The sequence below is a fragment of the Halichoeres trimaculatus genome, unplaced genomic scaffold, assembly GCF_033239565.1.
Source record: "Halichoeres trimaculatus isolate MK-OKI-2021-1 unplaced genomic scaffold, fHalTri1.1 fHalTri1_scaffold_15, whole genome shotgun sequence".
Lineage (NCBI taxonomy): Eukaryota > Metazoa > Chordata > Actinopteri > Labriformes > Labridae > Halichoeres > Halichoeres trimaculatus.
In genome coordinates, this window is record NW_027437193.1 from 25,823,670 (window position 1) to 25,840,639 (window position 16,970).

At 41.3% G+C, this 16,970-nt stretch overlaps 2 protein-coding genes across 3 annotated transcripts in view; one reads left to right on the forward strand and one right to left on the reverse strand.

The window, feature by feature from the left end:
* LOC141803900 (TSC22 domain family protein 2-like) overlaps positions 1-7,226 on the reverse strand; it is a 31,306-nt gene extending 24,080 nt beyond the window's left edge. Inside the window, exon 1 of the mRNA XM_074687972.1 lies at positions 4,787-7,226. Within this exon, the coding sequence (XP_074544073.1) occupies positions 4,787-6,564 (1,778 nt within the window). The 5' untranslated portion in view covers positions 6,565-7,226. The remainder of the gene's footprint in view (positions 1-4,786) is intronic.
* A 2,906-nt stretch (positions 7,227-10,132) lies between these two features.
* Positions 10,133-16,296, forward strand: LOC141804594 (profilin-2-like). 2 transcript variants are annotated; one of them, XM_074689109.1, is made up of 3 exons: positions 10,133-10,478; positions 11,901-12,093; positions 14,184-16,296. In XM_074689109.1, the coding sequence occupies exons 1-3, from the start codon at positions 10,350-10,352 to the stop codon at positions 14,279-14,281; spliced, it is 420 nt and encodes a 139-aa protein (XP_074545210.1). In that variant the 5' UTR covers positions 10,133-10,349; the 3' UTR covers positions 14,282-16,296. The 2 variants fall into 2 exon arrangements, with proteins under 2 accessions (XP_074545210.1, XP_074545209.1); XM_074689108.1 differs by having other exon boundaries at positions 10,135-10,478; positions 13,873-16,296.
* Positions 16,297-16,970: the final 674 nt, after the last annotated feature.

Consider the following 16,970-nt stretch of genomic DNA (forward strand, 5'->3'; position numbering starts at 1 on the left):
TGTATTGCAAAAGAAAAGGAGCATTACGTGACACAGAGCACAGTTGGTCGACACACCCCACTGTCAGGCATCTTATCGGCTGAATGGGGGCACAGTGGAAAGACTACTGCTCAATGTCTGATAATGCTTAGCTGTCGTAAGAGTCCCCAGCCCTTATCACCCAGCAAGCTGGGCCCTCGCGAGGAATACATGGGTACTCCAAAAACACACCGCTCAAAGTTTGTTTCATCCTCAACAATCTGAATGTTTTCAACAAGCAAAATGTGACGCAAACTTTTCATAAACTTCATGAATGAAACTAGAATCACGTAAGAAGTATGTTAATTTAAGAGAATGTTGAATTATCTCAATCAAAGGCTTACATTTGTTGTTTAAACACTGCCTGCTTAACAGTTTTGGCTCCTTCCAAAGGGATGAAAAAAAAGTCTTCCATAATCTCTCCCATGTGAGAAAGGTGTTTGCGGGGGTGCTTAAAGGGGGAGAGTCAGAGTGATGTGAAACAAAAGTACAGCAAAAGGTGAAAGGACACATGTTGGCCCTTGTTGTTAAGACAACAGTATTTTAAGTATTTGAACTATTGATTTGACCTGCTTATCTGCATAAAGAACAGTGGAAGCTGCAGCAGTAGCTGTGACACAAGTCACGCAGGCAATAACAGCACTTCATGCCCCCTGACCACAATTGATAAAAAAAGAAATCTCAAATTATCTTGACTAAAAGAATAAAAAACTCCACCTTCATGTTTTTTATCAGCATCTAAGAGATCCTGAGAAATTTGGTGGTACTTCTATGGCTTTAAGAAAAACAGTCGCTGGTTTAATCAGCTTCAACTCTTTATATGGTGTTGATTTGCTAAAATGGAAACAAATGAAGAAAGAAAAAAGGCCTGCAGTCAGACTTACTGAACACCTATACACACAAACAGTCCACATCCTCCACAGCCTTGTGCAAACTGCACCATGGAGCACAATCCTCTCCAAAATAAAAGAAAGAGGAAGAACAATACTGGGCCGGATCAATGAATAATGACTTATTCTAAAGGGGCTGTGCGGGATAAAACTGTTTCCCATGAGCACTTGGATCCACTGCCATAAGGATGTGACTCTTAGCAGATATTTTCACTACTTTTCTGTTTTCAAGATATTTTTTTAACAGGATACAAAGTAATGAGGCAATGTCGTTTTTTTTTTTTTCCTTACATAGTGCAATTCTTAGAAATGCGACAACAAGCAAAGGTTGTTAGCTCAGTCTGTTGTGCAGTTTAGTACCAGGCTATTTTTAGTGTTACAGTCCAGCGCTCTGGGACGTGTCTGTAACATGTAACATAAGCGAATCCTGGTTCGGTCCTACCAGAGCTCATCTACCATCTACCAACTCCAACCTCACCAAGCAGAGCTAATGTAACCTCACTCTTCATTTATTGACAGACTCTTAAGTTTGAACAGACCACTGCAGAATAACTGCTGACTGGGTTGGAATGAACACTATCACAAACAGTTTAACCCGTGTTTCAGCCATTCGCCTGTACTGTATCACTCTCCCGCTCAGCTTTCCTCTAGTCTTCTGTACATTTTCTTTCTTTTTTGACAGCTTAGCTCCAGTTTTCAGCATTACTACAAAATAAACCCAAGAAATCTTTTTTCAGCAGAGAAAAACACAGATCTGCTCACTGCTAAACTCTGTCAGCTGTTGTGGTGTTGTCATAAGCTGCGTTTCCATTCGGGTCGGTTCAGTCCCGTTTGGGACGGTTTTGAACAGCCTGATCCCGTTTGCGTTTCCACAGAAAACTGTGCCCTCTCGTGGAAGGCGGCGTGTAAGCCGGATGCCGGAAGCCGCAGCTGTTAAACAATAGCGCTACGCCGTAGCAGTATACCCCGCAATTAAATCCAGAGAAGAATAACGCGACACAGTAAACAAAGAGCATAGATGGTAGACATGCAGTATTTCAGTATGCAGTATGTCCTCTCTGTGATAGACATGTAGCTCTTTGATACAAAGTGCAATCAAGCTTCGTTTCAGAGAAGACTGTGTGCCACCAGGAGAAATGCAGCCGCTGTCTGGTTAAGTGACGATTCTTTTGACCAATCAACGGTCTGCAGTGTGTTGCTCCACCTTCCGAGAGCGGATCGGTTCAGTCTGGCAAAAAAAGCAGGTTGGCTCGTCTCGGTTTTTAGGGATCAGTCCCGGGATGAGTCAGTGGGAACGCCACAAAAAGCGCCATACCGAGACGAACCGAACCGGTCTGCTTGGTGGAAACGCAGCTATAGAGACTTCAATCACCTGAAGCAGACAGTAAGAAACAGAACTTAGAAATAACCTTTTTTGGTGCTGATAGTCTCATTTTAACCTTATAACTAGGGATGCATGATATTATCGGCACAATATCGGTATCGGCTGATAAAAGCTTAAAAACACGTTTATTGGTATCGGCAGATATGAAAATTTCTGCCAATATGCAGAGCCAATAAGGTGCTATTCAGTTAGGATTATTATTATTTCAAATGGCCTCAAATGCAACTTGGTTATTAAAAAGCATTGTACATTTAAAGTTCATGTGATCTAAAGAAAATATTTTTCTGTATTTCAATACTGAATGTCTTGAGTTTGTAAAAATAATACATTTCTTATTTATGGTAAAATCAAATGTTTTTTGTCTTGTTTTATGTGTTTTTCTTAAACAAATAAGTCTCAATTAGAGTAACATATAAGTTCCAGTACAGGATAGACTTAGCTTTCTTTACAGTGAAAAAAACAAACAAACTTGTGATTATTGGTATCTGTATCAGTATCAGCCAAAAGGGGTTTCGATATATCGGCATATCGGATATCTGCAAAAATCCAATATCGTGCATCCCTACTTATAGCACCAAATGTTTCATGCATTTTAATACATGAGTTTCAAAGACCTCCAACTCATCAACTTGATAAATCATTTCATTAAAAACCTCTTGAATATGACTTGATACATGAATTCTACCCCATTGAGGGTTATCATACCATGACAGAAAGCTGAAGTTGTATTTTGCCCCTTTTCAAAATGGCTACTCTCATGAGATCATCCCCACACTTTTATTCTTCAGGGAATTCATTGCTAATATTTGAAGAAGTTGAGGTAAGAAAAAATATAAAGTTGTTTTTCATTTTTCAAAATAAGTATTTTCTGCAATACTTAAAAACTTTGCTAAAAACTTTTTACCCAAAAAGGTCCTGTAACACCCAGTTAATACAAAAATATAGCAAAAAGAAAAATATTAAAAAAATATTTTTGTTGATTTTGTTAAAACGGTTGTTTAACATCTCAGTTCCAAATGTTAAGAATTTTCTGGCTTCTTTGATGGGTCAGGCTTCACAGGGTTAATTTGTGCATTATGATCAGTCATATATCCAGAGGTGAGACTTTTTCAAGATCACTTAGTAAGTCCTTACAGGGCCTTAAAAGTGACACTTCCAATGTGATGGGTGAGGGTGCTGATACTTTTCTGACACTCATCCCACTTGATGAGAGTTAAGCCATCTAGTTTGGCTTTCTAATGATGGGAAAGGAAGTATAAAAATGAGAAAAAAACAAACACGTTGTTGCAGAAGTTATTTGTCCACGTCACACTTTTTGAAAATGCAGTGCCAGTGTTGAGCAGATTGCAGCTCCTGTCTGATCTTTATGTAAGAGGGTAAATGGAAACCACAGAGAGAGCACTGGAGAGAGATCAGGCCCTGCATCATTTCCGCTCATGCGTGCCATCTACTAGAGGTGAAACAAATCTCTTAACCCAAACACTGAGGGAAGGCTCACTTCTGGAAGGAAACGAGCCATGACTTTTCCCATAACATGAATGACTGTAAGGCACGTGTGCAAGAAAACAGTCTTGTAATGATGTTTACAAACAAACAACCACAATGTTACATCAATTCAATGATCTCAGGAGAAAAACCACACGTCACTGTAGAAACATCATGACATCTGCTGTGGGTCAGGTCTATTTGACTTTGACAGCGTCTTGTTTTTTAGATTCATTCCTCTGTGAAAACTCTCTTTAGAGAAGCCTGATGGTGTGAATAAAAACCATCATACCATAAATGTGGCGACACAAAAATCAAACATTCTTAATTGTTTGTCTTTTCCAGAGCAGGAACTGACACATGAAAAGGTCAGACCTGGAGCACGTTGGCCAGGCTGACGCTAACACACAGCGGCTAACTCTGTGCGCAGTAGCAGCACATCTTTGATGTTAGCAGCTCTCTGACTCTGTCCTAGAAGGTGAAGCTTACAAAGGGCCTCCAAACACACAACTCAAATACACACCCTTACACACACAGTGACAGCATTTCAGGCGTGTGTGAGTCTAACAAGTGTGTGCACTTGTGCAATGCAGTCCATGGGTGTTCTCCTCTGAACTTTGCTACACTCCACTTGCTTCTTTAGGGTCTAATGAGAAACAACAAACAGTAAATTTCCTTCCTGTGTGCCACATAACTCTTCCTCCACACAGCCCCCTCCCTGCCATACCTCCTCTGAAAATAAAGCCTGTTTGTCCATCTGACAAACCAAATGACCGACACGTAAACACGCAGCTGCTGCTGCTGCTGCTGCTGCTGCTGCTGCACCCAAACTTTGTTGTGGTCACAGAAAATTGTCAAAAATGCAGACTGTAATGAACTTCTCCCCCTGAATCAGGCTCATTTACACAGACTCACACAGCAGATTTTTGTTGTTGTTTCATACAAAAATGCTGCAGAGGCATGGTTAGAGCAGATTTAACACTTCACATTAAGATCTGAAGATTGTTACCTGTCCATCTCCCCATCGACAGGTATGTGGATTCCAAACAGGCTGTTGACTGTTGGCGTGGCGAGCTGCAGGCTCTCAGGCATGAGGGGTTTCGCTGCGTCCTTTCCAGAGATGACAGGAGACTGTGCATTGACAAGACCCTCTGGTTTCCCTCCACCACCCTCTGCAAGTCCAAAACCAGCTCCTGAGAGGCCTTGGGCTCCCACACCCACTGGAGTCTTGCTAAGAGGATTCTGACCTGGAGGCAAACTGGAGGCTGTCACATTTGGCATGGCTGCACTGGAGGCACTGGGCACAGCAGCGGGCACAGTGGTGGGCACACTGGAGCTCACTGCGATGGCAGGCACATTTTGGACACCAGAGGTTGCAGGGTGGAGGCCGAGGGGTTGAGGTTGTCCAGTGGCTGCATACGTGGATCCACCAACCAGTATGGAACCCCCCATACCTCCCATTCCTCCAGTCTGCTGCTGCTGCAAAAGACCCGGGGCGAGCTGACCTGTAGGTACAGATCCACCTCCTACCCCCGCAGCATCCCCGATCTGACTCAGCACGGGCAAACCCCCAGAGGCTCGAGACAAAACTGAAGAGGGCCCTGCAGGCAGACTGGTCACTGGGAGGGCCTGACCAAGAATGGACTGCTGCTGCTGATAGTACTCCGTCTGGTTCTGTGGCAGCCCAGACGTCTGGCTGCTCAGGTGGTGGCCTAAAGGCTGCTGCTGCTGAGGAGGAGGAGGGTAAGTGACGGGCTGGACAGAGGGGGGCATGATAGGGGACTTCTGTAAGGTCACACCAGACTGTGGCAGGCCATTTTGTCCAACAGGCAGCATGCTCTGGGGGGTAGGAGGCTGAAGACCTACTGTCTGCAGAGTGGGCAGCACTGTGGGCTTGCTGCTGGAGAAAACACTCTGTGTGGTTGACCCACTCACGCCCTGCTGCCGGGCACCAAAGTTCTGTTGGTGGAGCTGCTGCTGCTGGGATAGTGTATCCACTGACTGCATGCGGGATGATGAGAGAGAAGTATCAGCCGTAGAAACCAAGCCCTGACCTGAGAAAGTTGCCGGGGCAACCACAGATCCTCCTGTGAGCCCGAGACCACTGTCTCTGTCTGCACTAGAGTCCGCTGCTGCTGCGTTAGCATGCCTGATACTATCTACAGTCCTACTCACAGCAGAGCTTTCAGAGTCCTTCTCATAAAACTCTGTACACGTCCACCTGCCTCTTCTGAAGGGTTCTCCGGTACCATGATCGAGTTTGATGACCCTGAAGCGTGAAGTACAACTCACCGTGGAGGTGGCAGGGGAGGGTGCTGCACTGCTGGTGGCTGCAGCAGCTTGGGATGTGTTTACTGACACACCAGACTGCTGCTGCGCTGCCCCGGGCTGAGAGGAGAGGGGTAGACCACTTGTAACGCCGATCCCCTGCGTCTGCTGACCGGCTTGAGTTGAGCCCGACCCTCCCACTTTACGAATCTCTCCGATAGGATTACTGGACAGCGCGGGCAACAGGCCGGGTTGAGGTATGTGAGATGGGGCCACAGCACTGGTCGCCTCTGGCTCTCCGACATTATTCAGGGCTTCTTCGGATGAACTTCTGTCGCACGCGGGCTCGTACTCAGCGCGAGACATGTCGTATATTTCCGACGACACGTCTTCCGTCCGGGACTCGTCTGGGTCCTCCAGACTCTCCGTGTCATCCGTGGCACCTATAGCCGCCACCTGGGCCTGAGTCACACTGGTGATCTGGAAACAGCTCTTTTTCTTAGCCGGCATTTTCGACATATTGACAGCCTGATTCCAAGTCCCGTACGGTTCTGTTTATCCTCCGTCAGAAAGAGACGCAGCTTTTATCAGCTCAAATCATATTAAACACAACCCTTTGACTAGCTAAATGTGATCGAGATGAATCTACGCCATCCCTCTTCCTCTCTCGGTCTCCTGTTGCGTTTCATGGACTCATAACGCAACGCCACACTTCGTCTTGCCCAGCAATGCGGCTTTATACACCTTTACCAGCAGCCTGTTCTTTCAGCTTTGGGTCCCCCCGGACCGGCCCGCTGGTGTCCCGGTTGTCAAGCGCTCGTTTTTGCAGAGTGTGTCGCCCAGCTTCGGGAGCTACTTCAGGCTGAGGAGGGCCCACAGCCCTCCACTCACCGAGCTAGCTAGCAAGTAAAGCCAACTGGCTGCTGCACACTCCCCCTACGTCGGAACAAGTATGTGAGACATCTTCCCGAAAGCAGTCCTTTGAGCCCGCACACTTTCCCAGCTCACAGTCAACAGGTAGCGACCCTCGTTTTTCAGTCGAAGGAAGAAAAACCTCCTGAATTTCTCCGATTTTCAGGGAATTTGTCTCCTAACAGCGCCAACAGTTACTTCCCTCAGTCAGTCACTCTTGACAAGATGGCTATGTTGTATGCAACCGCGCTGCATCGTGGGTAGGTAACGTGCGCAAGGATGTTTACGTACGGTGCGTCTGAGAATTCCCCCTTATGATGCTTTCAAGGTACCGTCTGAAATATTAGTACTATGACGAGCAAACAGGATGTTATTGACAAAAACATTTTTTCGGGAAAAGTGAAAACATTTCGTACCGGTGACCTACTAATCTCACTGCAAAACACGACAAAAGAAATAATAAATGTGCATTTAAGTCAGAGACCTTTCAAAATAAATAGGAAATGTCTTGTGTTTATAAATGTACAATGATTTTTTTCTGAGTTTTCTTTACTCTGTTTTGTTGCCATTAATTCATCTTAGTTCTGCACCATAAGTTAACCAAATGTGTTCGTATTTAGATTCATTTTTTGTTTCAAACATTACAAGTTGAACAAATGGATAAATTAATTACTGAATAAATGAAGACATATTCCAACTTAATTTCAATTGCACAGTGGAATTATTATTATTTTTTAAACATCAATAATGTGACTGTTGCTGTGTTGTTAGCTTCTGCTCAGAAAGCCACAGCTTCTCCCAAAACACAGCAGTCAACACAATGCCAATGTCTAAATAAATGAATGAAACTCTTTTATTGTCTTTGTGACCAGTGGCCGAGTGTATTTTGAAACCGAATAAGCCACACTGTAATGGGAGGTACCTGAATGCATCTTATCTCTCTACCTCTTTCTAGGTTTTTATATAAACTTCAGTGACATTTTCTGACCTTTGCTTGAGAAATTGCATGCCTTATAAAAGTAAGGCGTGGAAGAGATCTCTGGGTGTAAACTTGAGTAATTTTATTGGGTAAACTCAAACCCTGCAAAAGCACTCTGGTATTTCCTCCAGGAAACCTGGAGTCTTTTTTTGTATTCCCTTTCCTTGTATGTCTGTTTGACAGGCAGTGACAGCTTTAAACCCAGCGCAAGCTCATCATACTTCATCATAAGGACATATTTGATATTTACTTCAATACAAAAATTGCTATGAGGTGACAGTCGGGGTGAAGAACAGTAAAGTGAAAAAATGCTTAAGGTACCCCTTTTCCCTGGACCTCAGTATCATTCACCCAGACATAAAGGGTATATAAGTCTACTAGCAAAGATGTAAAAAGTTTCAGGGAATATGTCATAGATTGTTGATATTTGACATCTTTACCTAAAGATTACACATTCTCAGTCTAGTGAGTCAGTCAATCTGACACACATCCTGCTTCGGTCTTCTTTCTAAAAGAATAATTAAAGTCACTGAACAGCAGACTGAAGGCCTTTTTTTTTTTTATAACCCTGCACCAGAGTCACACGTAAGACCAGGCTGGAGTATTAAAACCATGGGAGACACTGCCCCTCGTGGCCAAAGAGTGGTATTTTAACTCCTAAGCCGGCGTGCTTCTGTCTCCTTTTTTGGTTATTTTGCATGAACCTTGAACTTTCCACCATTTAAGCTGGTTCACCTGCCTTAATACCATTGTTTTATGCAAATGATGTGCCAGCATGTTTACTGCTAATGCAAATCCTAACAGTAAATGAGTCATTACAAAATTATTATTGCTCTCCAAGGAGGAGAACATAAAGAAAGATTCTGGCTTCAATTTGATATAGTAATATAATCAAAGAATGAATATTATATGGTTTATACATGAAAAATAAATGTAAAATATTTCCATGAAACATGTTGTTATCAATATTTCAATTATTTAATTTCTATTATTATTACTTGGGTAGTGTTTGTATCTGAACTTTCAAAGGCTTAGTTCATGCACTTCTTTGGAGTGTGATCTAAACCTCCTTCACCCCCATTGTACCTGTTTTCCAATAACATTAAGTTTTGAATATACTTTTATTATACTACTTTTATTCCGAACACTGATCTTGTGGCTTGGCTTTTGTGGTCGTTAACATGCCATTAGCAAATAAAGAGCAGAATGAAGAACTGGGTTACCAAAAAAAGAAAGAAAGATGCCAGAGGGACTTCACGTGCATTAGCGCCATTTAAAGTAACCTTGCTGCCCTTTACAACAAAAATTGTTTTAACATTTTTCTTTTTCCAGTCAGCCATGAGTCCTCTGAATTGTTTCAACTTCTCTTCCTCAAATGGCACCCTTGTGTGTTCCATTTGCTGGGTATTCAGAGTTCTTTAAGCACAGATTACGATTGAAACCTTGAATCAATTAGTTTTTAATTTCATTTTTATATGTATTCTTACAAGACGGAAAACACACCTTTAATATTTCTCTGGACCAAAAGAAAATCTTTAGACGATACACTGTTGGAAGCAAAGTGACAAATAAAATATTGAGTTGAATAGAAAGCATTGTTGACTCATCAGAATTTTGTTCTAAGATTTGGAGATGTGCATTTCTGTGCACAATCATTACAGAATGTATTCTGCAATCAGAGTTTTGGCACAATACGAGTTTAAGGTTACAACCTTTTATTGAACTATTGTCATTTTATGATTTTTTTTTACGAGATGTTCAATCACCTATACATTTTTTAGGTCATTAATCAAGTTTTGAAGACAATTTGGCTTAGACCTCCAAACAAAGCACCATGATTGCTGTAGGTGTCATTGAAATACATTTAATTTATATTCAGGGAGACATGCTGGCCCATTGGAATATAAAACGCAGCGTGAAAGTGGTTTCTCGAATTTTTTTAGGCTTATTTTAGGATAAGCCACGTGTACCTCATATTAGCTACACTCACTGTACACTGCAACCCATTGTGTTTCCTACATTATATAAATACTTCCTATGAATGAGAAAATAAATGACAAAAGTGTTTAATAAGTAAACCCCCATCCTCCATCCTGTGCACCCGGCATTCCCTCAGACAGTTGACTTTTGGCTGAGCTGTGGAGTTCCTCTTTATTCCGCCGCCTGCTGCCATAAAAGCGCCGGGGAGGGCGCTCATTGTGCGGAGTGATCTGATACGGACTACACCCAGCCGCTGCCTCACTGCCCTGGCTTTCTTTGCTGCCCCAGCCTTGACGTCGGTGAACGTCGAAGTGTGGGTTATATTGGAGACACTAAATTCGTCTGTTGGCTTCTCTCCGAATTGACTGTCTCCCGATTCGTAGCCTTTCTCTCAAAACTGTAGGAATTTCTGTAAAGCATCAATTTCTTGAACATGTCTTGGCAAAGCTACGTGGAAAACCTGATGGCCGATGGCAGCTGTCAGGATAGCGCCATTGTTGGGTATACGGACGCCAAATATGTTTGGGCAGCACATGCCGGTGGTACCTTCAACAATATCACGGTAAGAAGCCAGAGAGAGGTAACTGAAGGGAGATTATGTCACATTATGACCGTTTTGATATTTCTCATTCACTCAGACGCTCGGCAGACTGAATAAAGGCAAAACCGTTACCTCGCAGAGTGACTAGCAGGCTAACGGTTTTGTGCTAGCTTAGTGGGCTAGCTAATGTATCAGTGGCCTGTCTCGGAAACATTGCGGGATTAGACCGCGTGTGGGTCAGACAAGACCGCACACATTATGACTTTCACGTACCAGAAAGAAATTAGGCAACTCTTTTGCCTGGAAATCTCATAATTAGAAATGTAGGGTGAACGGACAGGGTTTAATTTCCAATCAGAGTGGACGTTGTCTGAAGAAAACGTGCATGCTTTTGTGTGCTCGGCCGGTTAGATTGGCTAACGTTAAGCTGCTGCTTTACCGGCTGCCTGTGGTCAAAAAGGCTAACGCCAGGGAAGTGTGGGTCAATCTTTAGTTAAACTTTCAGATTATCAAAGCAAGCGGTTAAACCGCATTTTCAAACATGCATTTTTGTATGTATCTGAAAGGAACAATTTCGTGTTAATTCAGAAAAGATGGCTGAGAGCTAGTCCGCTGCAGAAACGTCGCTTGAATTCCGCCAGTCACTGCAGACAAGGGATATGATGTGTTTATATCCAGGAATTAATGTAATCTATTCCATTAACTGAAGAGATCTCCGTCTTCCGCATACACACACTCCTGATGATAACAGAATGCAACGAGAAATCTTAATTTAATATGCAGCATGAGCCGGGGTAGCAGTTGAAGCAGTGTTTGGAATGGAGCTGCTGCACAATAGTTCCGTTGTCACTCTAATATACTGATCCGTCACTAGCAGGGATGCAGCAGTATGTAGGCAGAGTTTTGGGGTAGGCTTTTAAATTCACCATTTCGATGGAATTACGACATGGTGAAAATGAGGCTGGAATGACTTATAGATGAATACTTCCCTACGTTATAATAAAGGGTATCTGACTCAGATTGGGTTATTTATGACAGACAAAGCAGCATCAGTCTAACATTTAAGATCTGGACAAAAACTTTTGTCCCCCCCCATCTTTGTACTGCAACTCAATCTATACACTGTATTGTAGGCTTAAGGGCTAATTTATGAATAAATTTACTCCTTCAGCTCTAGTTATTCTTTATTTTCTTATGATGTGACTGAACTTTTGAAGCATTTTAAAAACCTGACATTACTGTATCCCAACAAATGGAAAGATTGATTTTCCCCAACATCCTTGCACACTGCATTGTTTAGGTGATAAACGGAGTGCCTTCTTCTTCACACTTCTCTTTCTTAAATTTACTTGAGTCAAGTTCAGCTTTGAATAATTTTTTTATCATCTGTCAACCTAACTTTTAATACACCCAACTGACATTCTTGTGCCATGTGTTTCTTAGTCTCAAGAAATCGATGTCCTTGTGGGTAAGGACAGAGAGACCTTTTACACCAGTGGTCTAACTCTGGGCTCAAAGAAGTGTTCGGTCCTCAGAGACAGCCTGCAGGATGAAGGGGACTGGACGATGGACATCAGGACGAAGAGCCAAGGAGGAGAACCTACATACAATATCTCTGTGGGAAGAGCTGGAAAAGGTAAATGTATGGATTAAAAAAGGTAACATCAGTGCAGCTGTTGAAATGTTTTTAGGGTTTTCTTTTTAATTATGAGAGTAGTGATTTGTGAAAGTGCAAGTTGAAGATACTCTCTGGTTCTTGCTTCTGTAATAAGAACACAAAATGCTTTCTTTTTCATACATGATTCATATCTCATATTTGGGCTGTTGGTCAGACGAAACAACTGCACGGGATGCCCTCTTGGATCAACAGGAAGGATGAGATCTATTACTTTAATGTTTTACTAACAAAGTAGTACAACTTTTGAAATTTTGCAAATTCATCCTACAATTAGCACTAACTGCATTTCCCCTCAAAACAATGTCCACAGCCGAATTCTTTGCAATGTACTCCCTGTATATAAGCTAAATTTAAGTTGAGATGAAATAGAATACTCCAAATAAGTAACCTAAAAACTGCAATCAATTATAATATCCAGAGCCAAAGGTTATGTCTTTGTTTATTTTCAAGGATAACCCCTTGAAATGCATCATCTCATTTTTGAGGGGGTCCTTACAACACATAGTATGATCATCAGTATTACAAAATCATAATTAGAGAAAATCTTCCAGCCTGCTGTCCAAAACCTTTAAATTCTGAAGGTACCTCAATAAATAACAAAAAAGTAACATGGTGTCAGTTAAGAAGCAAGAACCAGCAAAAAGTTAAATATTATTTTTTCTAAATAGTGGGCTTTTTTGACTTACAGACTAATTTCTAAACAGTGCTCACTAGAGTGCTGTAAAGGCAAAGCTTTTCGATGCAGTTGAAATGACAAACATATTTTCTTTTATACTGAGAGTTAAGTAAACGACACAAACAGGGGTTTGCCTACTTTAGTCTGTTTGCCTTTGTGGTCCTCAGTGTCTGATGTTGCCTCAGTGTTTCTCATCAGTGGAGATGATCTGCTCTCCAACATTTAAAAACTCTTAATTTTTTCCTCAAAACTGCTGTATTCCCAAGCCACTTCATATGTGGGGATGTTGAGAGCTAATGTTAGCTTTAACAGCTCCCACTTCAAACTTAAAGTGGTACAAACTGAAATTGGTACAAATCTTTAGCAGTGGTTTTATGTGGGGAACACTGATTGCAATCAAAACCAAACTCTGTTTCCTTTCACTTTTCCACCACTGTTTCCTTTCCTCCTGTAATGCACTCAAAGCTTTGACAGCATAAAGAATTTTTTGCACTTGGAGATTTTAGCGTTAACACATAGGCGTTTGTAAAATTATGCACACTTAAATATCTCCTGCATGTTTCTTAAATGACTGTCTTATCAAAAAAGAATGAGCCCATCTTTTCTTTGTTTCCTCGTAAATAAATGCTCACTTCCTTCGACTCTTAATATTACTTCAAATCTGGTTGGCTACTAAAATCAAAGGTTCCAAGGTGATGTTCCTACCTATGTAGTGCTCTGATTTTATAACTTGCTTTATTGAAAAAATCAGCTTTTAAAAGTGATATCCAAACATGTGCTAATGAACGACCAGAGATTTCCTAACTGTTTCAGCAAAATTACATTCTCTTAAAGTCTGACCTCTCATGGTTTGGTAGTCCTCCATCGCCGTGTCAGTGTCACGTTATGGGCTCAGAAATGTGTGGGCACTGTCCTTCTGATTCTTGGTCAGACAGTCTGCCCTCAATGGCACATGCTTGAATATTCTTGAGCAGCAAAAACATTTCCTACTTGGAATGCCGTTCCTTCTACCTTTTTGTTTACTTTTCTTAACGTTCCCTTTTCTATCTCTTCTCTTTCAGTTTTGGTTCTTGTAATGGGCAAAGAAGGGGTCCATGGAGGCGGATTGAATAAGAAGGCTTACTCAATGGCAAAATATTTGAGGGATTCAGGGTTTTAATGTTTTTTCGAGCTCACTTAGATTAACGAGGGACAAAAAAGAAGAGAAAAGAAAATATTGCTGTTAAGATTTCTCCTGCAAGCAGTCAAATGTCTTGGAAACTTTAATAGCAATGAAGAGTGGTAAGATACTGTGTCACCTTTGTCCCCTCCTCCTGTTGGAGGGGGAGACTCTTCAGTTTTGTTCATTTCTCTTTTTTTCCTTGTGCTCCAGTATTGGTTGTAGTCATGGGAAAGGAAGCAGTCCATGGTGGGACTCTTAACAAGAAAGCACATATAATGGCTGAGTACCTGAGGAAGTCTGGATATTGAGCAACCTCTCCACCCATCCATCAACTTATCCGCTCGCTCCCACTCACCGCATTGTGTTGACACTTCTTCCAGGACTAGATGGCATACAGTGTTACTTCCTGCCCTGTCTACTTTTATACACAGCCATTATTTTTCAACTCAATCCCCCATCTCTCTTATACTTTATAAACCTTCCCCACTTTGACATTGTACTTCAGTGTAAGCACTAAATTAATGGCATGTTCATTAAAATGTTTATTAACCAACAGCGTGCAAAAATTGTTTTGCACAGTGTAATAAAACTGAAACACGGAATTCGACTCTCCTTGTGTAACATTCAGTGGTTAATAATTAAAGGGGAAGTACACATGTAATGGTGGTGACAGTTTGCATAGATATGCTTTGTGAGCATTATTAAAAGATGCCAGTCTTGAGGTTGCATTTTCATCAGCATGTGGGCATTTAAAAGTTGCATGCATACTGTGTTTAGCCCCACCCCACCCAGTCCTTGCATAATATTCCAGCCAAAACCATCTTCTGAGCTCATCATTTTCAAGCCTCCATTTCAAAAGAAAAGAAAAAAAAATTCCTCTGACAAAGTTAGTCCTGTATGTGCATCAATCCTCCACCCTCCCTCCCCTACTTTATTTCTTTTCTTTTCCTGTCATCACAGGCTTTTGCCCTCGTACCTGAATGTGTTCTTTAAAAGTTACTGATGTGGTGATGGGCTGATGTTTGAGTGTTGTTTAAGGTCAGCATCAAGTTGTTGTTGTCATGGAACTTGGACACATCCAGGAGTCTCATTGGACATAGCACCTCTTTGACGGCTCCATCGGCTTGTATAGGCTTCTGAAAATCACCACACTGATGTTGTATGTGGAGTGACCCCCCTCCCCCTACACCCTGCCTCCCCTTTGGACCAACTGTCAATACAAGAGGATGATCAGAACTACTTCAGCTTATTCTGATTGTTGGCATCGCCGGTTGACTGTAAACCATAACGACAACTTCAGATGACTGTAAAACATGTAACTGCTTCCTTAGACTTCGGCACTACTTAAACTTTTTATCACTAATCAATTTGTTGCTAACTTCATATCCATTAACCAACCAAACAGCAATGTTGTTTTACTACAGTATGAATGCATTTTGACTGTAAACCCAGGCTGTTGGCCTCCAACACCTTGGAAATTATTTGCCTTGTGCTTTAGTCATCAAAGGTGTAATCACAAATTGTCATAGTACGGTACTTAGAAGTATATTTAAAAGAAAAAAAAAATGATGCTGTGTACACTAAACATATTGAAAATGGTGTTGGTTGGAATAAGAACATTTGTAAGTTGTCTTGTGAAAATTTTCTGAGAATAACTGTGTATTCTGTGCCATAAAATCGATCTGATCTGTTGCTACTCTGAGTTGGATTTTTAACTGCTGCCCAGGCAAGAAGTAACTTTTAATGGCACTCCCCGAAGGGAAATTTTGGCATCAGTAATCTCCAGACTTTGTGGAATATGTACAGAATTAAACATCAGAAAAAAAAATCTGTTTGAAAAATGTTGTCTTTTTTAAGTTGGGAATTCCTTCTGCAACAAAAAAAAAAAATTCAAATGCCATGAATTGACAAGACATCTTGTTTAAGCCAGGTTAAATAAAAGTTATTCCAACCGGATTACAAATCAACATGTCTGTGTTGTCTTGGGAGAACAAAAGTGGTTGGATTGAGATTGTATTCAAGTCATGTTTTCAGCTTAAACTTTGTGTGCTACTGAATCATCTGGGACATCTTTCCGGAGTAACTGTACTCTGCAATCTCAACAAAGATTGACTTGGACTTCACTGTTCTTGAGTTATCCACCTCTCTCTGATGAAATTATTGGAAGTTTTAGATTGGCGTAAGCCAACCTTCCATCTGAGTCACAGGAGTATGCTTGTTTTCCTGCTAAATGAAGAAAAGACCTACTATAAAGCCGCAGATCTCAAAAGAAATCTCCTTACTATGGTACTGTCCAACAATTTAACCAGTCTTTTGTAATAAAATGGACATTTTCAAGGCATAAGATGAAATTTCTCTCAGATAATACACAGTGGATCAAACCTTTCAGTGTCTAATAAAATTTAGAAATTTAACTCTATTTTATATTATCATGTATAAAATAAACCATACACTGTTTTTTGCTGTTTTAAATTCTCCATTTGTTATTCTTTTGCCTTACTGTCATACCAATTGGTATAAATTTGGCCAATGTCTCCTCCAAGGACAAGGACACCTGCTCCTTCATGCATTAAAAACCTTTGCCAAACCTTTCCTAACAGGTCCAGTTCATGGCCAAACTATCATGACTTGCTTTTTGGCCATTCATCCTGTAGGTGGCAGTGTTGTTGCTGTGAAAAGACTGCAACTTTGTAATCTCTACTATCAATAACTTTGCAATTTACACCAAGTTAAGCAGAAGTTGATTGAATTTTTCACAGTCTTTGAATTAAAAGGAGTCACAAAGTATTTCCCCACCAGAAAAACTGCTACACAGCATCCTTAGACTGACCCCCACAAACTGTTGAGCCAAATATTTTGATTGTTCACATTTTTAGGAAGCAATAACATTTACAGCTACTGAATGTAGTTTATTTTATTTATTGGGCAGAAGTTTTTGATGTAGGGTTAAAAAATGTTATAATGCACACTGATTCACTGAAGTATTTCTTGACAATC